Below are 24571 nucleotides of genomic sequence, written 5' to 3'. Positions count from 1 at the left end.
GCGCTCCCTTGGGTTTAAATGGATAGAAATTCTAGCTCATGAGTGTTTTTAACTGTAGTTTTTAGATTCTGTATTTGTCTGTTTGGCATCCATTAATCACAGAGTGTATTAGTCCTTTTCTGTTGCTTACAACAGAATACCTGAAAATGGGTAATTTACAAGAAAATGAAATTAATTTTTTTCAGTTTGTAGGCAGGGAAGTCCATGGCCTAGGGGGTGCATCTAGTGAGGGCCTTCTTCTGGCTGGGAACTCTCTACAGGGTCCCCTGGCGAGCAGGGTATGGCATGGTGAGAGAATGGCAAGAGCGAGAGTATTGACCTTCTCACTGGCTCTCCTTATAAAGCCACATCCACGACCACCCATTAAACCATCAACCCATTACTGCATGAGTGGGTCAATCCATTCAGGAAGGCATGGTCCTTTTGATCCAGTCACTTCTTAAAGGCCCCACCTTCCACCACTCTATTGGAGGTTAAGTTCTAACATGAATTTGGGGGTTCATTCAAACCACAACACAGGGTCACACTAATAGCCACAGTTGTTTACATCCCCTCTGTGATCCAGAGCCCATACCCCAACCACCTCCTTTATCTAACTTTCACACAGCCAATATTTCCCCTGCTCTAAATCACCAGGGCCAGACACCACATAATCAGAGACCACCCTTACACCCCAGAGCCTACCGACATTACTCAAACTAGCCAATCCTAAGCTGTTTCCCCTGCCTTGCCCTGCCCTGTCTTTCTTGTGGAAAACACAACCAAGCTGTGGCCTCTGCTCTTTCCTTGCTCCTTTCTGCCTGCTGACCAACACTGGTGCTTCCCCACATGGTGCTGTGTGGTGTGGTGTGTTCCCTCCTCTTGGGAAATGTAAGCAATAAAAATCATCTTCCACTGTCATTGGCCCCTCCATGTTGTTACTCAGTGTGATGGTAAATGTTTGTGTTCCATCCAGATTCATATATTGACATCCTAACCCCCAATGTGATGGTATTAGGAGGTTGGGCCTCTGGGAAGTGATTAGGTCTTGAGGGTAGAGCCGTCATGAATGGGATTAGTGTAGTTCTCTTATAGAAAAGGTCACAGAGAGCTTTCTCACTCCTGCACCATGTGAGGACACAGCTAGAAAACAACCATCTATGAATCAGGAAGCAGGTCCTCATCAGACACCAACTCTGCCAGTGCTTGGATCTTGGACTTCCCAGCCTCCAGAACTGTGAGAAATAAATGTTTGTTGTTAAAGTCACTCAGTCTATGGTATTATTGTTACTGCAGCCCAAGTGGATTAAGATATCTCTATAAATTAAAATCCCATTGGTACAATCATTGATACAATGAGTAAAGTAAATCATCTGTCACACTGGCTTTGAGAATTACCATAAAAGCAATAGCCAGTTATTATGCCTTGAGTATTTAGTATAAAGCCATCACTGTGCAAAACGCTTTCCAATTGGATCTCCTTTATGACTCTAACAACTAAGTCTGAGAGCCCTCAGATGGAACAAAACCAGGGGATGCCTACCTTTCAGGTGGAACGTTATCCGTGTTGCTGCTGTGGCGTCTCTGCATTTTCCTTAACACCTGAAAGCCAACACATGGGTGAGCCAGAGTCTCCAAACACTCCCATTGCCTGTCAGCTTGCCAAGGTAACTGTAACGAGTATTTACTACCCGGATCTTACATCCCTAGAGCTCACTGACATATTCCAAACCATGTTTCAATCTTTTACGCCATTCAATCCTCAATTCAACATTCAATCCCATGAGGAAACTGTTATCATCCCATTTCACAGATGAACCTGAGAGGTGGAGGCAGTCGTCATGGTGACCTGTGCTGCAGAGAGGTGCTGGATGAGATGGAGTGAGCAGTGAACTGGTGTTAGGAGACGTGGATTCTGGACTGATGCTGCATGCTTGCTGTGTGACCATGGACAAATCAGTAACCTCTCTGTGGCTTCAAATTCTCATATATTAAATGGGATGAGGTGGAATGGTCAAACCCAAAGCTTCCTTCCAGCTCTCACATTTAATAAAGTGGTAATGAAGATGTGAATTCTCATGGAAACATGTCACCTGGTTCACTGTGAGGAGCCACATGGACTTCAGAACTCCATGTTAACAACACCTGAGGTACGCATTCAGGACTCCTGATGGGGAGGTAAGCACCAGTTCCCAGAGACAGCAGGCCTCTCCCTCTTCTTCCTCTCCAGAGGGATGCACAGGTCAGGGGAGCTCACCAGAGGCTCTAAACCCTGGATAGAACAGAATACTTGGGTGAAGAGTCCACAGAATGCCTTGAATCTGATAATAAGTCTTGAGGCATCCCTGACAGCTATAAGCAGATGATTCCATCTGCTCAGTATTTCTGGGCAGCTTCTTATTGATCCCTCTTTGAGACACTTAAGGATGGTGATAATCTTAATTTATTTTGTCCTGTGGTCAAACTATGAGTCCTATTTGGGGAACACAGAAAATATGTTTTACAGCCCACAATGGCTTCCCATTGCAATCAGAACAAAATCCAAGCTCTGTCCATAGCCTACACGTCCTGCTTGATGTAGCCTCACCTCTTTCCAACATCATTTCCTTCCACTTTCCCTTCTATCACTCCCCTCCACTCACCATGACTCTTCTGTTCCTCTAATATGTGAGCTTGTCCCTGCCTCAGTCTTTGTACTTGCTGTCCCTTCACCCTGGAATGTTGTTCCCTCTGAACGTTGCATAGCTAGCTCCCTCAGGTCAAATGTCATCTCCTCCCAGAAGCCTTCTCTTCTCACCCTCATGACTTCCCATAACATTGCCCTGTTTTATATTCTTCACAGCACTTATTTACATTTTATTTATTTATTTACATGACCTGTCCCCCATTAAGAATGTGAATGTCACAAAAGCAGGGATCATGTCTACCTGGTTCACCCTTCTACCTCAGCATCTAAAATACTGCCTGGCACAGAGTAGCACTCAATAAGTATGTAATGAATAAAACGTCTGTGGCTCTCCCAGTTACTTCTTCTACATCTCTTGCTCCCTGTCCCACCTTTCACCCTAGGGAAGAAATAAAGGACATACACTTTCCATGAATAGGTTCGGCCTTGAATATTTTCTTGTACTGGGACCAAACATGGCATCTGACTCTTAGTTCAGGGCACCACAACTAGCTGTTGAATGACTTCCTGATCCCAATACTCGGGGCACTGATCAGAGAGACAACCCACCAACTAAGCCTCCTTTCTCTTGGAAAATCAGCTAAGAAACGGGTCAGCAGCACCGTCTTCATATACAAAGAGAAGCTCATTACATAAATATTTTTTTAAAACTTGCTATCTCAGCCTAATGCCCTCTCTCAATTATCCTCCAACACGTGCAAATACTTGGGAAATTAAAATACAGTATCCCCAAATTTCCATCCACAAATTTGACACGGCCTCCTAAATGATATGCCCAACACTACTTTCGGATGCTAGCTTTTGAAGGGATTTCAGATGCTCTCTTGGAAGCAGGCCGTACATAATTATTCCAATAGAGAAATCTGGAATAAATCTTTGCACGCGGGATGAATCTGAATGACCGATGCATCTGAACGCCTTTTAACCCTCTGCTTAAATATATCCCACCACATCCCTATGAAGAATCACACAGAGACTTTTCGAGGCTTGCGATGTTCTAAGTTGCGCCCCCAGGCCGTGACATGATTGCACCAAAATGCATGAAGGGGAGCGTCTGCTTGCACTGGAAGCAGGCAGGTGCAATTCTGATACAACATCTCGAGTGCTTTTCACTCTTGCAGCCAACGCACAGCACAAAACGCTCTAAGACTGCAAGAGGAGGAGACGACACAGACCATACCGGGGAAAAAAAAATCGCGTTCTCTTTTTACCTGCCCAGACAATTCAGCAATCACAGCAGCACCATTCGAGTCCAGCCAAACCAATCACTCGCGAGGCCGGGGCAGCATGTGACTTCCGAGAGCTTCCGGCCTCTGGTTCGGTTTATCCTCAAGATTGTCCGGCTCGGCGCTAGGACCCGGTCGCAGCTACTCCAGCCGCACGCACATAATTGCCCGCCCCCTTTCCTAGCCTCAACCAATAGTAGGCCGCCGCTCCGCAGGGACCAATGGCGAGAAGGTCTTGCAGGGCCGGCCGGTGACGCCAAAGCAGCGGAGGCGGGGCGTGGGGCGGGATCACGTGGGGCGGTGCGCTCCGGCGCGGGGTAGCTGCCGGAAGCTGGCTGGGCCGTGGGGCCGGCGCCGCCGCCAGGGATGGGGCTGCGGGGCGCTTAGGGGCCATGCCGCCCGGGTCCCGGGCCTGCCCCGCTCCGCCGCCCGGTCCCCGCGCCCCGCGTCCACGTCGGGATGGTGAACCTGGCGGCCATGGTATGGCGCCGGCTTCTGCGGAAGAGGTGGGTGCTCGCCCTGGTCTTCGGGCTCTCGCTGGTCTACTTCCTCAGCAGCACCTTCAAGCAGGTCAGTGGCCGCCCGCCCGCGCTCCCCGCGTTCGCCTCCCGGCCGCCCGGCTTCTGCAGCGGCGCCGCCTGTGTGTCCCAGCGTCCCGAGAGGGGCATTCCTGCCCCGGCGCTCAGGACCTGTGAAGGGACCTGCCCATTTCGTTGGTGCCTGGAGCGGGAAGGCGTTGCTAGGCTGGGGGCGGAGTTGGACTCGAACCCAGTACTCCGGGTCGTTCAGCTGTGGTTAATGACATTGATGAACGCCTCCGCGCCTTTCACCTGCAGGATCCAGTGCTAAGAAAGGGCGTGCATTTTCTCACTTCATCCTCGCAGCTGTCCTCGGAGGGGTGGGTCTCGCATTACAGCGAGGGAAACCAAGGCTGGGAGACATGGAGGTGGCTGGGCCAGGAAGTGGCGGCCCTTCGTTTAATTTGGGGGCTCCGTGGTCCACCTGGGTGATTCAGCAGGACCCACGAGGTGCCCTTTCTGTGCATAACTTGGTTGGGTGGAATTTTCTTTTCGCCCTCCTCCCCCATTCTTTTTTCTTCCATGTGCAAATTTCTGGGAGAAATGGCAGGGAGCTCTGGTGGGAAATGTTACCCAAGACATTATTAGTAAGTTTGTTCAGAAGTCCAACGTGAGCGCTTGGGTTTTTAGAAAAGGTGAGCATACCGCAGAGTGACCTAGGGATAGCCCTGAATAATGCTATGGTCCTGATGTGGTTATTATAAGCACCCCTTTTCATGCTCAAGGGTTAAGTTCGTAAGTAAAATGTATTTATGAATAGAACATAAGTAAAACTGTGTGGTCACCCCAGCTTTAGCGGATGGGCACGGGAGTTATGAAAAGGGAAGAGAGGGAATTGTATCCCACCTCCCACCTTAGGCAAACAGAGAGGCCTAGTGTTATAAGCCTCTTTTGTTGGCCGGGATGTTTGTGTGATCATGTGAACTACTGGGCTTCTGTGACTTGTGTTTTCTGCCACCTCACAGACACTTCCTCACAGTCACATGTTGTCCCTTTTCAGTCTGGTGGACCTCTGAGTGGTGCTGTGCACCAGGACTCTGTCTTCTGCCTTTCTCTCTACCTGCCCCAGGTGATCTCTGGGGCCATCGTTTAAATACCAGCTGTGTGCTCTATCCCAGTTTACCACTCCAGCCTAGACCTGTCCAGAAAACCCCGAATTCTTATATCTGATTGTCTACTTGATGTCTCCTTTTTTTTCATTTTTTTTTATTGTGATAAAATATTCATGACATTAAATTTACCGTCTTAACCATTTTTAAAGTGTGCAGTTCAGGGCTATTAAATACATTAATAATATTGTGCCACCATCACCTCCATCCATTTCCATAACTCTTCATTTGGTAAAAACTAAAACTCTGTACCCCTTAAACAGTACCCATTTCCCCTTTCCCCAGCCTTTGGCAGCCACCATTCTATGTGAGGTCTATTTTGATTGTGTTGTAGGCTTTTTATGCTTGGCCGAAACACTCTTGATTCTCTTCCCTGAGTCTTCCCAGTCTCACTAAGTGGCATTACTGTTCACCAGGTAGTTCAAGCCACAAATAATTTATTCTTTTCTTTCTCTCATTCTCTACATCCCCAACATTGGCTCTGCCTCCACAGTGTTTCCTGATTCTGCTTATTTCTCCTAATTGTCACCACTGCCACCCTAGGCCAAGCCACTGGCATCTTGTCTGGACTATTGCAGTAGCCCGACAGGTGTCTGCTCCCTTTCTTGCCTTACAGTCTATTCTGTATCCAGCGGTAGCATTGATAATCTTTAAAAAGATGGGCTAATGGTACTCCCCCAGTATAATTCTCAGATAAAACTTCGGATTTCGTTCCAAGATCTCTGCATGGTTGAATCTTTGCTGTCATTTCAGGTCACGCTGTTATTGCCTTAGGCCATAAATGGTGACACGGTGTAAATTACTTCAATTCCTTGCCCATAAACCTGGTTTGTTTTCTTTGTGGTAAGAATCACTAACTGAACATTTCTTGTTCATTTACTTGTTTATCTGTCTTGCCTCATTCTCCGTTTTAGAATATAATTTTCTTGAGAACAGGGACTTTGTCTGTCTTGTCTGTAGATTCTCCAGCCCCTAGAATACTGCTAGGCACTTCATGGGAATTCAAATATTGGTTGAACAAACAAGTGAGCCTTTTTAATTGGGGTGACTTTTCCTTTCTTCTCAGTCTGGCATATTTCCTGCTAATTTTTCATGTTTTGTCTCAGATGCTTTCTATTCTGTGACCTTCCCTACAAACACCTTTTCAGAACTCTGGCACACCATCTTCATTTTTTAAATTACAGTATCTTTTTTTTTTAAAACCTGTGATCTGTGGCCATATTTTTTTTATTGGGGGGGGAATGATTGTGAAGCCCTAAAACAGTTGGTAATATTTTTATTTTGTAAATTTCTCTGAGTCTAATTCCCTCAAAGCACAAGAAACACTGTTCTGTTGTCTTGCTGCATTGGATCATTGCTGTGCTAGGCTTTCTCCCCATTAGATGACTGAATTCATCTAATGGAAAGGGAGAAACAGCAGAGCATTAAACTAAATGCAGGGCTTTTTAAAGGTGAGTTGGGGGAACTCATTTAGGCTGCTATAACAGAGCACCATAGAGTAGATGGCTTAAACAACAAACATTTATTTCTCACAGTTCTGGAGGCTGGAAATCCAAGGTCAGGGTGCGGGCAGATTCAGTGTCTGGTGAGTCCCCGCTTCCTAGTTTGTATCCTCACATGGTGGGGAAAGAGCTCTAGTCTCTTCCTCTCCTTATAAGGGCACCAATCCCATCGTGGGGACTCCACCCTCATGACCTCATCTAAATCTAATTATCCTCTACAGGTCTCCACCCCCAGATACAATTACATTGGGGATTAGGGCTTTAACATATGGATTTTGGGGGGACACAAAACATTTAGTCCATAGCACTGAGTGACCTCACGGATCACCTGCCCATGAAGCCAGCTCTGGTAACCTGTCACATGCTGTTCTACCTTGCTTTTTCTGCCTGTATAATATAGGTCTTGAAAGTTACCCCTTACGGTCATGTTGGCAGGTTATATTGATTTATATGCCTAACAGGTAACAGAGCGCTTCTTTCCCCACACCTCTACTAATAGCATATTACTAACCTTTTTGCTCTTGCAGCTTACTGTATGAAAAACGGTACTTGTGTTTTGTTTTCACATACTTAAGGCCAATTGGATTGCCTTTTCTAAGAATTACCATTTTATATCTTTTGTCTATTTTACTTTTCATGTTTAAATCTTTGATTCATTGGGGATTTATTTTGGTGTAGGATGTGAGGTAGGGATCTAATTTCATTTCCCCGCCTGCCAATTGACTATTAACTCTAATTATTGAGTAATTTTTTTTCACCGATTTGAAATATCACCTTTGTATGCACAGTCCTGCCTAGTTCTCTCTTAATTTGGGGGATATTTTTGGGTTCTTTATTCTGTTCCATTGGTTTGTGTTTTCATATACAGTATTTAATGTTAATATTTAAATTTTAGATAAGGATTTTTAAAATTATGTGTTTAATATCTGATAAAGCTAGCTCTGACTTGTTATTCTCTGTATGTTCCTAGCTATTCTTCCTTTTTTTTCCCTTATGAAGTTTAGGATCAGCTTGTTTAGTATCAAAGCAACAATGTCGATGTTTTTATTGAGTTTGCATTACATAATGATTAACGATGGGAGCTTTGATATTTTATGATGAGTCCTCCAAACCAAGAATATTGTTGTAGGTTAAATTGTTGTTTAGCAAATGTCTTCTCCACCCCACTTGCTTCCGTGGAAGAAATGTATTTTTCACCCTTTTACTAAGAGGCTTGATCGTGTGACTTGCTTTGGCCAGAGGGATGTAGTGGACGTGATCCAAGCACAAGCTGAGCAGTTTGGCTACCCTCTTGTCTGCCTTACTTTCGTTATGAGAAGAACATGCCTCAGTTAGTTCTGGCCCAAGGATGATGAGAGACACATGAAGCATGCATGAGCCCAGCCCTCAGCTTTGCCTAACTGCAGGTGAATGAGTGAGAAATAATTGCATATTATTTTATGCTGCAGAGTTTTGGGGGTGGTTTCTCATGCAGTGTTATTGTGGCAATAGCTAACTGATACAAACATGAATTCCTTTCCACTTGTTTGCCTTCTTTTGTGTTCCTCTGTGGCATTTAAATATTTTCCTTAGATATTTTACAGATTTATTCCTAGTCCTTATTATTTTGCTTTATTTTTCTCTAGCTTTTGGTGAAGTTAAATATCTTACTGATTTTTGGTAATTTGACCATTCAGCTTATTATATTGCCTTATCATATCCTTTGACTATTTAACTATTGGATGTCTTTTTGTCACTTTGTGACAAAAAGGAATTCTTTGTGTGTGATTAGAGATATTATTCCTTTGTGAAGGCTCAGGTTGGGAATCTGATTCAGGTCCACCTGATTTTAAAGCTCACATTCTTAATTCGTGACCATTGGGACAAAGATGAAACAGGTAATGTGCAGTATTTAGTTTTGCTTGCACAGTGTTTTTTAAAAATGGGATTAAAAATGTATAAGATTTCATATAAATCTTTTCTCCTGGCTTCTCTTGAAAAAAGCAGGAGATTTGACAGTGCTAGGTCTATGTTCCAGTCTGGCAGCCATCAGTCTGGGACAACTGAGCTGAGTTGCATCCTTTAGATCCTGGGATCTGCTCTCTCCACTTCCACTTTCACTCACTCGTATGTCTCCTGCCTGACCTCCTGTGGTAGTCATCAGGGTTGATCATAGGTGGTTGGTCATCACCCTTTGGGCACTTGCACGGTGGAATGGACTCTAGCCTTCTTTGAAGGTAGGAGTGGCAATGTGGCCTGCTTTAGCTAATACAACATAAACTGTCATTTCCAGGCAGAAGCTTTGGGTCCTTGTGCCACAGTGATCTTGGAGGCCATGTGTTGAGAAGGAGCCTCCTTCAGCTTTAGAGACAAGAATGAGCCGAACCCCTCCAGTCACCCCTGTTGGACCCGTAGTATGAGCAAGAAATAATCTTGTGTTGTGTTGAGTGTTAACTTCACCTCGGAGGTTTAGTTTTTTAGAATAACCTAGCCTGTCAGTTTCCAGAGTGTGGTCTGTGGACCCCTAAGGGTCCCTTTCAAAGGATCTGCAAGGTCAGAATTATTTTCAAAATAATACTAAAATGTTATTTGCTTTTTTGCTGTGTTGACACTTTCACTGATGGTGCAAAAGTAGTGGTGGGTAAAACTGGTACCTTAGCACCAACCAAAGCAGTGATGTCAGATTGTGCTAGTAGTCACTGTATTCTTCACTGCCATACTTGTAGTTCAAAAAAAAAAAAAACCTTACTCATTTCACGTAAGAATGCAGCTGTGAAAATTACTAATTTTGCCAAATCTTGATCCTTGACTACATATCTTTTCTGCATGATGAAATGGGAAATATGCATAACAAGCACTTTTCTTCATACTAAAATGTGATGGTTGTCTGGAGGAAGAACTCTTGGCAGTGAAGCTGCAAGCTAAACTAGCCACTTTTTCATAGAACACTATTTTCACATGAAAGAACTACCGATAAATCAGTTATTCAGATTTGGGTATTTGGTAGATATTTTCTTGAAAATGAATGAAGTGAGCCTGTTCACAAAAAACATCTGATATTATTTGTTGCCAACGATAAAAATTTAAGCTTTCAAGTGAAAATTAGAATTTTGGAAAATATGTATCTGCTACCCTGAGCTTGATAACTTCCCAACACCCAAAGATTAGATCACTGGTGATATTAACAAATGTGATTTTTTTGATATTATGTAGAGAAAATGTGTCAACATTTGGAAAATCTGCATAAGGTCTGTTCACAGTGCAAGACAGACTTGTGGGTTTTATTTAACAGTGTATGAAAAATTCATTGATGTGGTTTCAGATTCCATATTGTGCTGAACTGGTTTTTTTTTTTTTTTTTTTGGTAACAGTTTTATTGAGATATGAACTCAATAAAATACATGCCACACAACTCACCGGTTTAAGGTGTAGAACTCTGGTTTTTAGTATATTGACAGTTTGGTAGCCATCACCACAGTCTTAATTTAGGACATTTCCACCACCTTCCTACCCCTGCCCCTCAGCAGGAAGCAATCACTAATCAACTTTCAGTTTCTGTAGATTTGCCTATTCTGGATATTTGATATAAATGGAATCTTATATGTGGTCTTTTGTGACTGGCTTTTTCATTTAGCATAATGTTTTCAAGGTTCATCCATGTTATAACAGGTATCAGTACTTCATTGTTATGTCTGAATAATATTCCATTGTATGCATCTATCACATTTTGTTTAGCCATTCATTGCTGATGGACATTTGGGTTGTTCCCGTCTTTTGATTATTATGAACAATGCTATTATGAACATTCGGGTACAAGTTTTTGTTTGGATGTATGTTTTCATTTCTCTTGAGTATGTACCTAGGAGTGGAATTTCTGGGTCAGATGGTAACTTTTATGTTCAACTTTGTGAGAAACTGCAGGGCTGTTTTCCAAAGTGGCCGCACTATTTGCAATGAACTTTGAAGAAATTATACTTGTCAAGTTTTGGTGTAGTATTTGTCAAGTATGCAGTAGTATTATCCATGATTATCTGCAAAAGCTATCATAATACTCCTTCCCTTTCCAACTACACATCTGTGTGAGGTAGATTTTCTTCATATACTTTAACCCAAACAACATATTGAACAGATTGAATGTAGAGGTAGTTGTGAGAATCCAGCTGTCTTCCATTAAGCCAGACATTAAAAAATATTTGCAGGAATATAAAAATATTGTCCCTCTTCTCACTAATATTTTTGAAAAACTGTTTTTTCACAAAAAAATATGTTAATGTGTAATGAGTTCATTATTATTTTAAATGAATAAATACTTGATTTTAAATGATATTTTAAGAATTTATGTTTTAATTTTTATCTATTTATCTTTTTGTCTGCTAGCTGATATGGGGATCCAAACCTTTGACCTCAGTGTTATAAAGCTGTCCTTGTCTTAATTTTTAATATGGTAAATATCCATAACCCAAACTCACATAAACCCACATGTTGGGTTCCTCAATAATTTTTAAGTGTAAAGGGTGCAGGGACCAGCACCTTGAGGCTGTCCCACGAGCACTGGAGCCTTCTGCTCTTGCTCTGCTCTGGCCCCAGTCTAGGTCATCTGCCACTCACTGGCCACATTCCTGGAGGTGAGTATGCTTCCTTTGGCCTAGCCTCAGGTTCTGCATCTGTAAAGTGGAAATGGTGAGGTGGACTGTTTGGAGGGGTGTGGGGGGTGTTTATCGTTAATTGAGGACAGGCCATGGCAACTTTAAGGCTCCATGTGATCCTTACTGTTTCAGGGAGACTGAACTCATGGAGCAGATGTGAAAGCTTTTTGCCTAGAGAATAGTTGATTGTCCTCTGCTGCTTTGAATTCCTCTTTTCTTTGGTTTTCCTGTTAATTAATGCTTTGGGGGATAATTTAAATTGTAGAGATGGGAGTACAGGAGAAATTAGTAACAATGGTGGGGATGCCATTGGGGGAGAGTCTTGGGATTGTTGAGTGGTGCCAGGTGACCTGGGCACACTTCCTTAGGAGCTGTTTAGTGACTACCCACTGTGTACTAGGTGCTGGTCTGCTGGCCGTGGTCGAGAGTGTACAGCAAAGCAGGTAAAGTCTCTACTCTCCAAGACATTGGGGAGTAAGGAGGAGAGAGAGAAAGTAAGCAAAATGATTTCGGGTTAATGATATATGATATGAAGAAAACAAGACAGGACAACATGCTAGAGTGGCAGGGTGCACCTAACTCTGTGAGGCATTTGGCTTGAGATTAAAGAAATTCCAGTCTTGGAGTCAGAAGTGTCCATAGTGCTCCTCTGGTGGAGCTAATTGTTCTCACACTGTTCAAGTGGTGCAGCTCTTTAAAGTCTCAGGGCTATTTGCATAACTCCTTGAAAATATATTAACATCTTCAGCCTTAAAGTAGTTAAGTATGTAAATTGGTGCCAAGTTAGATAAATGTCTCAAGTTAAGTGTAATAAATCATAAGAGAGACTTGCTAATCTGTTTTTTTTTGTTTTGTTTTTTGCTGATTACCAAGATACATATATTTTCTAGAAAGTTTGCACAGCACTGCACAGGGTCGAGGAGGGGAACAGTTACCCATAATCTCACCACTTAGAGGGCTGTACTTTTTACATTTGGGCATATTTTCTTCCTGTTATTTTTCATACTATTTTTTGTTCATATAATTGAGGCATACTATTTCTTCACTTAACATATAAGCATTTCTCCCATCCTTTAAAGTGCTTTGTAAGAATAATTTTTCATAAATAAAATTCTCCATTATCAGGCTGCATTGAGCCATTCCTGAAATATTAGACATTTGGGGTGCCCTGTGGTATTCCCTCCTCCCCCTTTTTTGGCTTAATAAGCATATCTGTAATGATAACAATGCCTTAGGTTTAATTGCTTTACTACTTACATGGGACATTTATGTCATTTGACCCTTAGGGTAACCCTTGAAAAATATACTGCGCAGTTGTTAATATACTAACCTTTTAAAATCAGAGGCAAACTAACATACATTAGCAATAAAAACATTCCTATAGCTCCTTACAATTATGAAGAAAGTTCTCATGTATTTTTTGCTCCTTTTTGTTCCCTCTCTTTTCTTTGTACCCTAGTGTCCCATGTGTGCACATCTGTCATGGCAGTTGATTGCACTGATTATTTATGTGCATACCTCTGTCAACAGCTCTGGAGGCTCTTTGAGAATAGAGAACCTGACTACCTTGGTCTCTGTATCCTTAGCATTTTATAAAAATTCAACATCTTTGAATGAATCTTGACCCAAAAAACCCATATATATCATATATATATGAGGAAAAGCTTAAAGTTGAGACAAACTAATAAGATAAGTGGAGCAGTTTGGGAAAAGTTTAAAACCCCCTATCCCTTGAAGGAATGCCTTCAATGCCCCTTCAACACACCCTTTGCAAGACTGGGCCTTCAGAAAAGCAGCATGTGCTAATTCATTACATTTGCTGTTATGTCATCTGCTCACTTTTACTCACACAATCCTTTTGGCAGAGTCTTGAATATTCATGTTAAACAAGTTCAAGTGCTGTGAGAATTGCTTTCCTGTTTACCAGGAACATGGTTATGTGGCAGAGATCCTTCTGGGATGCACTTGTCCATGAACTCCTGTTTTCTTTCAGGAAGAATAACAGGATAGCTTGGGAGTAACGTTAAGAGCACTTTTAACCTTGTAAGATCTAGTTTACTGCACTTTGACCAGCCTCTTAATAGTTTTTATGGCTATTAATTTATCTAGGGTAGCATTTGCAGCTCAGTTTAGTTTGCACATAGCTTGATTATGCAGTTAACTGATATGGTCCCAGTGGAGCAGAGGAGTAGGAATTTGCAGGTAGTTAAGCAGTATGCACCTAAGTGATTTGTCCCGTATTCCCAAGGCTCCTGCACTTAGCTCCTCTTCTTGCACTAACCAAGGAATACAGATGTTGTTTTTGTATAACCCATCCTTCTCTGGCTAGTGCCAGTTCTTTCTTTTCAAAGAAACAAAAGGGAGTGGCAGAATAGAAATTGAAGTCACCTCAAAGGACTATTTTACACCTAGTAAACTGAAGAACAAATTTCAGTAGTGGTGGGGTTGTGGTGAAATTGTAAATGCTGTTATTTAAATGCTGGTAAATTATAAATGGTAGATGTAACTTTTGGGAAGTTATTTGTCACTCTATAGTATTTACTACTACAAATAATTCAAGAGAATATGTAAGTCCACATTTTCATTGTAGTGCTATCTATGATAACAAAAACCTGGGCCTAGTGTTGAGCTATAGAGGATGTGTTTACTAAATTATGGCACATCAACATGATGGATTATTATATAGCCTTGAAAATGTGATTATCAAGATAATGTAGGTACTTGGAAATGTTTTACTATCCAATTAGTGTCAAGAAGAGTTGAATGCAAAGAATCCTAATTTGTAGTATGTATGCCAGAGTCACAGGCTAGAAGTTAATATGCAAAAACAAATAAGAGTTTTATTTAAGTGATGGGATTATGGGTAGTTTTTGTCTTTAATGTTGGTAATCGTGTTTTTTTTAAATAAACTTTTTATTTTGGAATAATTATAGATTTACAGAAAAGTTGCAATGATGTACAGATTTCCTGTAGAATCTTCATTTAGTTTCTCCTATTGTTAGTGATAATCATGTTTTTAATAACATTTTCGTCATTTTATTTTAAGTTAAAAAGATGAATATTCCAGAGATGATTAAGGGTAATTTTAATAATCACCTATGTTCCTCCCCGGTTAATAGTCTGTAGTATATCTTTCCATACCTTTATTTCAGCTCTTACAAATCTATATGTGTATATTATTATAATTATTATTATAATATAATGTGTGATAATATGCACATTATTCTGCAACTTGCTTTTTTTTTTTTTTTTTTTTGTCTTTTTCGTGACCGGCACTCAGCCAGTGAGTGCACCTGCCAGTCCTATATAGGATCCGAACCCGCGGCGGGAGCGTCGCTGCGCTCCCAGCGTCGCACTCTCCCGAGTGCGCCACGGGCTTGGCCCTGCAACTTGCTTTTTCTTTGAATAATACAGTGTGGACATTCAGTGGTCTGCAACCCTATCACCTGGGTACTTTAAAAATGCTGATTCCTAGGTCTCATCCACAGAGATTTTTCCTCAGTCTGGAGGTGAGCTCAGAATCAGAATTTATTTTAAGTTCCTTATGTAATCAAATGTGCAAATCGGATTTAAGAACCACTCCTGTAGATAAATAGATATTAATTGTATCTACGTTTGGTTGTAATAGTATGGCTATACCAGTATTCAGTCATTTCTGTTGTTGGGTTTCCAGATTTTTTTCTGCCATTTAAACAATGCTGTAGTAAACATCCCTGTGCGTCCTTATACATTGATGTTTTCTATAGGATGGGCCTCAAAAAAGAGTTTGGGCCAAAATGTGTGTGGATATGTGTATTTTAAATATTAATAAGTCTTCCCAGATTACCTTCCTAAAGAAATCTTAGTAACTATAAAGATCTTTTCCATTTTTAAAAAAGTATGTAAGCTTTGGCATCAAAATTTTAAGGTTATTCCCTTTTGCTTAAAAAGTGACATATCGACAGATCGTTCTTAATAGAAAAGCCATAGAACTCTATTAGAATGGCAGAGTGATTAAAGGACATAAAAAGCCTTTGGGAGGGAGTCTTTTATAATTGTTTTGTTTTCCAGTAGTAAATTGAAGCATTCAGAAGATGGCTGTCTCATGCTTGGCTTATTTCTGGCACTTGGGCACTTTCTTCCTTAGTTTCTTTAATAGTGTAGAAAAGGCAGTTTTGGAAGCTCAGCTACTACCTGGCATGGCTTCAGGGCAAGAGAAATGGTCTGAACGCTTGCCTCCGGGGCAACTCTTCCTGTTACATGTCTGGGTAAAGTGCTGGCTGGCCAGGATGTCTTCTGTAAAGAAACATGTTAATAAGGGTTGCATACTCCATATTCTTTCATAGAAGAAATCTGCGAGTTGACATGCTTCATCTTGCCCTAACATCATCCTTCTGGTTCAGTTTTCCTGTACATGTATTACCTAAGTAAATGAAAGGGACCTTATATGTCCAGCTGAGATGGCAGTCACGAAAAAGTTTCCTCTTCTATTTTTAAAAGTGCATTCAAATTTTACATTCTGTTCCACAATGTATTTGTATTAACATAAAAAATATTTTAAGTGATTTGCCATCAGAAAGAAATTCTAAGCTTTTCCCCTTCAAACTTGTTAATAATTTAACACTTTTATACACATTTGATAGTTGCACGTCATCCAGGGGCCGTGCATGGTAAATATTTCAGTTTTGAAGCATAGGCCTAAGTTATTTTATCACTTTTTCCTAAAGGTTCTTTTTATGATTTTGGCTCAGTGCAGATTCCTATAGTGCAACCTTTTTGTAGTCTTTCTGTCCTCTTGCTGTAGTTTCTTTGAAAAATTGGTGAAATTGCAAGAAAAGATACATATACCTTCTTTATGGTCTCTTTGTAGGAAGAGAGGGCAGTGAGAGATCGGAATCTCCTCCAGGTTCAAGACCATGATCAACCCATTCTGTGGAAAGTGCAGTTTAATCTGGGCAATAGCAGTCGGCCAAGCAATCAGTGCCGTAATTCCATTCAAGGGAAGCACCTCATCACAGATGAACTGGGTAAGGCTGAATTCCTGGTGGGGCCATTTGTAGGGTTTTTCTTTTAATACGGATTCCTCTACAGTGCGTTTTCCCTTCTCGCTCATTTCCAACATTTCTCACATCTTCTTTGTCTTTCTTACCCTACTTACCACTTAAGGTTCCCTACAACATCAGAGAAGCTAGTTTGATAACTCTAACTCTTAAAAGCTCTTGTGCCTGAAACTTACAGTGTTAGCATTTTGTCATGCATCAGCCCCTGCAATGCTTCCTGCCGGTCTCTCTCCAGCCCCAGTATTTTATGATATTGCCAATCTTTTTTCCATCTTGATGGTGAACTTTATATAGGATAAGAACTCTGTTTTCCTCCTTGGTAACCTGAATAAAATCTTCATAGTGTTGACACTCAGGAAATGTACTGGTTGACTGAGTAACCAGGTAATTTCAAAAGAATTATAAACACATTCAGAATATGTTATTCTTCCAGTGAAAACATCAGTGTTTGATAAGGTTTTCTCACTTCCTTTTAAGCTATAAGAAAGGAGGCTCCTGCATGGGTGAGGTGGTTAGGCTAGACACCTGCTAGAGCTCTTACCATTTTAATGTTGCTAAGTCTTGTCAAAGAAGGAGTCCTGCTAGTGCTTAATCTACACTGATTATGCTCTTACCATGTGCTGGTCATGGGGCTAAAAGTATTCCTTGAATACCACACTCAATTTTTGCAACAGTCTTGTGAGGTAGATGCTACTATCCTCAGTTTATAGGGGAAGACATAGGCACCAAGAGGATAAGGAACTTGCCCAAGTTGCCAAGGCCTCTTTTATGGACCGTAAACACAATACCATATCACATCAAAAAAAGTAACAAGTTCTCCTTAATGTCAAGTATCCAAACTGTTGAAAGTTCACTGATTGTTTTACAAATTGCTTTTTCTTTTTCGACTGGTGGTTTGCAAATAATGTGTTTTTTTGTTTGTTTGCAAGAGTAAATTTTACCCTATTTTAAAGTGTCTCAGAACAAGTGGATTATAACCATGACAATACTGAAGCTGCTACAGGTAATCTTATATTAGAATCTCTGTCTATGCATGATGAAGTTGAGGTAAATGAAGATACATGCTGTCTTTAAGATGAAAACCATGTGCATTATTGCTTTAAAAAAAAAAGTTTGCATTCTCTACAAAATTTAAAAAAAGTTTTCAAAATGATTCCAGAGTCATCAAACTAGAGATGAAATTATTTGGAAATGAAGAAAGGAGTCAGCAGAAAACTACCTACTTAATGTAGAAAAGCTGGAAAATTTTGCACAAAAATGCACTCACTACCAACTGAGCCATAATGCCAGTGACACGCTGTGTTTTTAAGATCACGTTGAAAAAGCAAATTATATTGCAAATAAATTTTTTTTTTTTTTTTTTTAAGCAGAGTGAAGTTAGCAAAGTGAAGTTTCTAGATGATACAGCCAGTCAGTAGGCTGACCTGTGACTAGGACTGGGTGCCTTAACTTGGAATTCAGGGCTTGTTTCTTACAGACTGTGCGACATTCAGTGAGAAAATATGAAATTTTGTGCCTTGATTTTAATATTTAGCATTAAAACAAAAAAATAGAATAATGATAATATTGAGCATTGAGTTATGAACAGGATTTGTCATTTTATTTTATCATAGCTAGCAAAAGAATACTTTTCTTCTGATTAATTTAGGTTAGACAGACTCTCAGATTCCTTGAGTAAAAATTTCCAACAATCAGGTAATAAATAAACATTCAAGAGCCATAGGTTTTGTTTTACTTCCGTGAATATGGGAGAGGAGTTAAGTACTTTAAGAAAACTTGCAACAATGTATGCCTTTTAGCAAGCAGATGCCACCATGAATATTGCCAGGGTAACACATTATTAAATAAGACAACCAATTAGAATTACAAACTTTTCAAAGGTTGGAAGTTAATTTCCCAGGCAGTATCAACACATTTTGAGGTTGTGATCTTACAAGACTTCTTGTTGGAAATAATGTTTGCATGAGTAGATTGATGATGCAGAATGAGAGATCTTGATGAGCTTGCTTTCACCAGAAGTTGGAAAGACCTACAGTTTCAAGGCTAAATACTGCAAGTTGGCTCTGGGAAGAAAAAGAACACCAGAGCTGTTGACACTTATAATATGAAAAGGAATGGGACAAAAGAAAATTTCAACAAGTGGAGTTTAGGCCACATAATATTGTACATCCTCTTTACATAGGGATGGTAGAATTGCTGTGTAGCTATCATTTTTGGCAGAATTTTGAGAAAAATGCTGACTTGGATTTTTTTTGTTTGTTTATATAATCCCTGTAAAGAAAACAAGTAGGAATAGTTAGGAAGAATCCCAGAAACATTTGCTATGGCATTAGAATCATCTTCTTTTTATTTAGAAGACAGAACACTACAGTTAAAAAACAACAAAAGTCACTAGTCCCTGGGTAACTGGGATATGGTTCTTTGGAGGCCTCTGTTTCCCAAGAGTTAAGTGAGGCCCCTTTTAGTCTCGTCCATTGTCATTATTCTACTGGTGCCTCCTGCTTTTGCACAGACTTTGTTTTCCAGAGTAGTTTCTGAAAACAACCTTGTACTTCACCAAGTCTAACTCTCTGAGGATTAAGAAGCTGGGGCATTTGGAATGGAATGATGCTAGGAACAGCTGCCATGCACCTGTGAGCACCTATGGGCCTGAATGTGCACCTGTGAACTTGTGCATACATCTGGGGGTTTCCCAAAGGCCAAGTGGTGGCCCTTGTGGACTTATCGTACATTTTTCTGTCCCGCTCCCAGAAGGATGTAGAGAATGTCTGTTTAGCAGCTCTGAACAATAAATTAGCTCTTGTAAGGAGATTCTTTTAAAGTTGGGCATGAGTTAACTGGTTTGAAGGGGATGTGTTGATATAGATGATAGGATTTATAAGGCATGGAGGGAATTATTAGGAGGTTTTCTCTTCCTTGGGTATTTGAGAACTACATTCCCTAATGCAGAAAGGTAATTGAGTCCCTGGCATGTACATGTACCAACAGCCTAAATCAATTTATAAAGGTTAAGTGTGAGTATTTCTATTTTAAAAATCCTCCAAATTACTAAATAAATAGCAAGCACTTAAAAGATATTTGTAAAGAGTGGTTTGTTTGTTAAATCTAGAAGGATCTCATTTTTGTGAATGAATGCATTGGTTTTTCCTATTTTTGATTTTTGTTTGAAAAAGAATGACCTTTTTCTTCAGCCGCAAATGAAAGATTGGCTTGCCTAGGTTAGAATAGGAAAATGTAGGTGTGACTTGACATGGTGATGAGATCAAATATGGGACAGCAGACTAAAAGGTAGCTGTAGGTAGATTATGACGCCCATCCTCGTGATGGTAGCCGAGTCCCTATGTCCTGTAAACTGCAAGGAGGGAAAAAGCCCTAATCACATTATGTCCAATTTCTGGCTCTTTGGCGCTTAGGATGCGCTCTCCTCCAGCATCTGTCTCTGTCCTTTGCACATGGCACTTTAATTGCTGCTTTATGGTCACCCCTGGTAGGTGGGGGGACTGCTGGTTTATGCTGAGGGTAGTCTCTGACTTTCAGGACATGTGTGTGAAAGGAAGGATTTGCTGGTGAATGGCTGCTGTAACGTCAACGACCCTAACACAAAGCAGTACTGCTGCGATGGCTGCTTGTCCAACGGCTGCTGCAGCGCCTACGAGTACTGTGTCTCCTGCTGTCTGCAGCCCAACAAGGTACGAGAGCTGCTCCTTATTCCACATCTTCCTCTGTTCTTTCGGCCTTTATCTTATGATGAGCATTAGGCTCTTCATGTGAGGTTCTTTTGAAAGTAGAACTTAGAAAGGAACTTTGTAAGTGTCAGAAATGGCTACTATGCAGAAGCCTTTGTCTGCCAGGAAAGTTCCTTGTTACTTGAATGGTTTGTTTGCAGAATGGACCATTGTATTGATAATAAGATATCTAATGAATAAGATACACATCTCTCTTCCTGCCTCCATCTTTTCTCCTTCTATCAGCATTCTCTTAGTTTAGGAGAGATATTCAAGGTTACCTTGTGCTGGCTTAGTCTGAAATTTATTATAGGTACTAACTTTTGTTTCCATAGCAACTTCTCCTAGAGCGCTTCCTCAACAGGGCAGCTGTGGCATTCCAGAACCTCTTCATGGCCGTTGAAGATCACTTCGAATTGTGTTTGGCTAAATGCAGGACCTCATCCCAGGTCAGAAACTGGGGGATGGTGATTGGAGTCAGGGGCTAGAAGAAAACTAGAAAATAATATATACACTGGAGTCCTTTTGGTGGGGTGATAATGGAAAAAAGATTCAAATGAAGTCATGCTTTGTTTGAGTAATGATAATATTTCAAATGTGAATGTGAGATTTATACAAGTTAGGGGAAGTAAAGTATTTATATCAATCAAGATCTGATCAAGTTGCATCTCTCCTATCTGATTGGTATGTCTGCACTTTAAGTGGGAGCTTAAAATTATTTTTAAGTCTGGATGGAGACTTAATAGTTGAACTCCTAAGAGAAGTTCTCTACTCCCTGTCTGACTGAAATTTGACTAAGGCTTTCCAGTCACCACTACTTTAGAATAAGTAGTCATTTGTTCTGGGACAGAGCTGTGGTTTATTTTAGAATTCAAGGGGATGGGGCAGGTGGGTGTTTAAAAATGCAGAAATAAATCTGTAGGTTGTCAAGCTCTCAATCCGTATTAACATGCTGTCATTAAATGCTTTGGCCTTTGGGCATTAAATATTGCACCTGCTGCTGGAAGCGTCTGAAAGTCTTTTGCCTTTCCATCACTCTGTGTCCTCAGCTCTCAGCTTTTGTGGTTGGGCAATTCTCTTCGTAAAATTCCAGACATGTTTATTATACAAGCACACTTCTTCTGGCTTCTATTTATGGTTTCTCCAAGATTTTACTGGCTTCATCTGAGATGACGGACACATTTGTCATTCTCTGGCACTCTTATACCCTTGGCCAGATTTCTGTAGTCTACCTTTTGATTTTACACCCCTTTTTATGTATCTGGTTTGTTCTGAGAGTATTCAGTATGATTGGGTAAATGTTTCAGGGATTCTGATGAGCATTTGAAAACATTAAGAAATTCCTGATGGTCTTGTTTTGCTTGAAGAGCTTTCCACTTGAATGGGCTTTAAAGAGAATGTGGGGGATTGCTGAACACATGACTCATTTTGATTCAGATTCTCTCTCATTGTGAGAAATGCTAGAAAAGTCGAAGTCTTTTCTTTACTTAACTGATAAAACCCAGGAGTTATTTCCAATTTTTAGTGAAACTACTGTACTTTTTGACTTTGTCTTTTTATTGCAAATAGAGATTTCCCAATTGCCATTCACTGTGTTTTGATAACAGTTTCCTAAGGAAGAGAAGATTTGACTGTATGTCTATTACTTTGCGTTAATACTTAGAATTTAGCCACTGGTCTTGGGCTAATTAATGAACTCTAGCCAAAAACTCAAATTGCTTGTAGGAAAACAAATTGCTGAAAAATTAGCCACTGGGGAATGATTGCAGTAAACCGTACTTCCAATTTGTTTAGCCAAATGAGGCTTTCCTGGTATTGTAGGATTTGGCTGGTGTGCCAAACTTTTAGGTACATAAACTTTATGAAAGCGGTTTGAAGTGTGTCACCTTAGTGTCTCTTCAGGGTTCCTTACTAGGAACTAATTTCTTTGAAGCACAGGACCAGGTATACAACACCCATTGGATCTTATCCTATTTCAAATAATTGGAGAAAAAGTAGTTGTCTTAAGTCGCCTAGGTCACAGCTAGGTTGTTAAAAAACTCATTTGTGTACCTGAAAAGAAACTGTCATGCAATGATGTTATGTATTTTCTTGCTCTTCATTTGCATTCTGTGCTGAGAATTCTTTGTTCCAGAAAGTACCTTGGAGACTTTAGTGACATTTGGAGGTGGACGTGGCCAGCCTCCTGCAGGAGTGTCAGCCAGCAGTTCTGCTCCTGCTCTCAGTCTTCTGGGAGGGAGATGTGTGACACTCTGCTCTCTCTTACCATGCTCTTCTCTTCCTTTTGCCAACAGAGCGTGCAGCATGAGAACACCTACAGGGATCCCATAGCAAAGTACTGCTATGGAGAGAGCCCCCCTGAGCTCTTCCCCGCATGACAGGCATGGCAGACTTGCCCAAACATGGGTGAGGGCCCCTCTGAAGAGCTTGCCTCCTGGAACCAGACCACAGTGCTCAGGCTAGTCCATTTGAAGAAGACAAAGGCAGCATGAAGGAACCTTGGCTTTGACCACTGCACCACCACCACCGAGGCTTACCAGATTGAACTCTTCTGTAAAGCAGCGTGGAACCTGTATCCGGTCCCCTCTGGGAAAGACATCTGCAGGCCAAGCTCGTGGTGGTGCCGACATTCTTGGATGACTTGAACTTGGTCCTTGCATAGGGACCTGTGACTTGTGTTCATCAGGGGCCAGGTGTTCACTTCCAGTTTTGATCCAGGCCCTTTCACTGTAAAATTATTTATTGAATTTCTCTGGAGTAGTGGGACAATTGTGTTTTATGTAGGAATATGCGTTTCTGTTCTAGTTGAATATATTCAAAGAAATTATTTTTGTTGTTCTTGTGTTCTTGAGTTTCATTAGTTAAATCAACCCTTCCTCAGATTAAATGTTTTGTCTTTTAGAATGTGGATGTTCTCTCTAGGTAGTTATTTTTGCTTTTGTTTTAACAACATCTTTTAAGAGTGGGCCCTGAACACAACCATATCCTGACATCTAGAATTATCTAAAAACTCAAAGACATTGTTCCATTCTAATCCTGTGCAAAATATCTAGCTGTTGGCACCATGTGCCCTCAGCTTCTTTTCTAGTGGTGTTTGTATGTGTTCATATACCTTATGTGAGAGCACTGTTTTAACTGGAAATCCTGACGTATTGTCCTGGAGGAGTTCGTTCTAATTTCCTATGCCACTGTCAAAATTACTGTGGTCTGCTCAGCCAGGGTAGAGCAGGAACCTTAGGAAAATCATAGGCACCCTCCTCCCCATGCCCTGTCAATAGAAACCCAGTGTTAAGGCAGTTCCTAATTGCAGGTGCATCTAGCAGTTTGCTGAATGTGTTCATTGTTTATTGCTTTCAGCTGCAAGAGGTGTAACAGCTACAAACGTTCTGTTTCCCTATGATTTGCAAAGAAGAAGAAACCCAACTTTCTAACACAGGGCTGTCAGAGATTCTTACATCTACCCCCAGTGGCAGATGCAAATGATCGTTACAGCTTAGAGAATGCCACACATGTAGTTTGCTGGTGTGTCCTGGGTCCACTTGCTTAAAGTGCTCCCCATTTTTCTACTGAGTCTCTCTGGCTCAAGGCCTAGAGTATTTGGTCCTGAGATGAAGACATCATGCTCCTTGAATGGTGCTGCTCTCTGATTTCAGGAGTCACATTAATGTACAACTCTTCCTGGACTCCATTAACCCTGGGATTGGGCGAGGTCTTTTTCATTTTTTTTGGTTGTTCAACTTATTGACCTGGGAGCAAGATGCTAGCTTTATAATCAGCTTCCAACATTTTTTGTTCCAGTGGAGTTTTTTTTCTGGGCAATGTTTGCCTTACAGCAAATCTCTGCAGTATGTAGTGGTAATTTCGCTTAACTTTCTCCTATTACTTCTTACACTTGTCTTCCCAAAGTAATTTGCCCCCCTACATAAGTTTTCGTAGAGGGTCAACTGTCAGGCAATTGTTTTTTAGTGTTAGATCTCAAGAATTCTATTTGCATTGGACTTTTCAGATTCTATGTGTATTCAACAGTGCTAAAGCAAACTCTGTGTGGAAGAATTGTGGCATGTCTGCATGTTTTATTGATTTTATCCTTTGGCAACTCAGT

General features: G+C 40.9%; 2 protein-coding genes across 6 annotated transcripts in view; one reads left to right on the top strand and one right to left on the bottom strand.

Moving 5' to 3' along the window:
- RNFT2 (ring finger protein, transmembrane 2) overlaps positions 1-2096 on the bottom strand; it is a 67277-nt gene extending 65181 nt beyond the window's left edge. The window contains exons 1-2 of the mRNA XM_063087894.1: positions 2073-2096; positions 1523-1581 (exon numbers count right to left, since the gene is read on the bottom strand). Of these exons, the coding sequence (XP_062943964.1) occupies positions 1523-1581; positions 2073-2096 (83 nt within the window). The remainder of the gene's footprint in view (positions 1-1522; positions 1582-2072) is intronic.
- Positions 2097-4182: 2086 nt separating this feature from the next.
- SPRING1 (SREBF pathway regulator in golgi 1) lies at positions 4183-23296 on the top strand. 5 transcript variants are annotated; one of them, XM_063087010.1, is made up of 5 exons: positions 4183-4397; positions 16555-16711; positions 20282-20433; positions 20805-20918; positions 22764-23296. In XM_063087010.1, exons 1-5 carry the CDS (start codon positions 4284-4286, stop codon positions 22845-22847), a joined length of 621 nt encoding a protein of 206 aa, XP_062943080.1. In that variant the 5' UTR covers positions 4183-4283; the 3' UTR covers positions 22848-23296. The 5 variants fall into 5 exon arrangements, with proteins under 5 accessions (XP_062943080.1, XP_062943081.1, XP_062943082.1 ...); XM_063087011.1 differs by having other exon boundaries at positions 4183-4461; XM_063087012.1 differs by lacking the exon at positions 20805-20918.
- The last annotated feature ends 1275 nt before the right edge of the window (positions 23297-24571 follow it).

Source organism: Cynocephalus volans, chromosome 2 (genome assembly GCF_027409185.1).
Source record: "Cynocephalus volans isolate mCynVol1 chromosome 2, mCynVol1.pri, whole genome shotgun sequence".
Lineage (NCBI taxonomy): Eukaryota > Metazoa > Chordata > Mammalia > Dermoptera > Cynocephalidae > Cynocephalus > Cynocephalus volans.
This window is presented reverse-complemented; position numbering and strand designations above follow the sequence as displayed.

Excerpts from the sequence above, each read along its gene's own strand:
- SPRING1 (XM_063087010.1), top strand. The coding sequence starts at position 4,284 with ATGCCGCCCGGGTCCCGGGCCTGCCCCGCTCCGCCGCCCGGTCCCCGC. Across the intron at positions 20,434-20,804 it reads GCTGTCTGCAGCCCAACAAG|CAACTTCTCCTAGAGCGCTT; the intron begins GTACGAGAGCTG and ends TTGTTTCCATAG. Across the intron at positions 20,919-22,763 it reads AATGCAGGACCTCATCCCAG|AGCGTGCAGCATGAGAACAC; the intron begins GTCAGAAACTGG and ends TTTTGCCAACAG.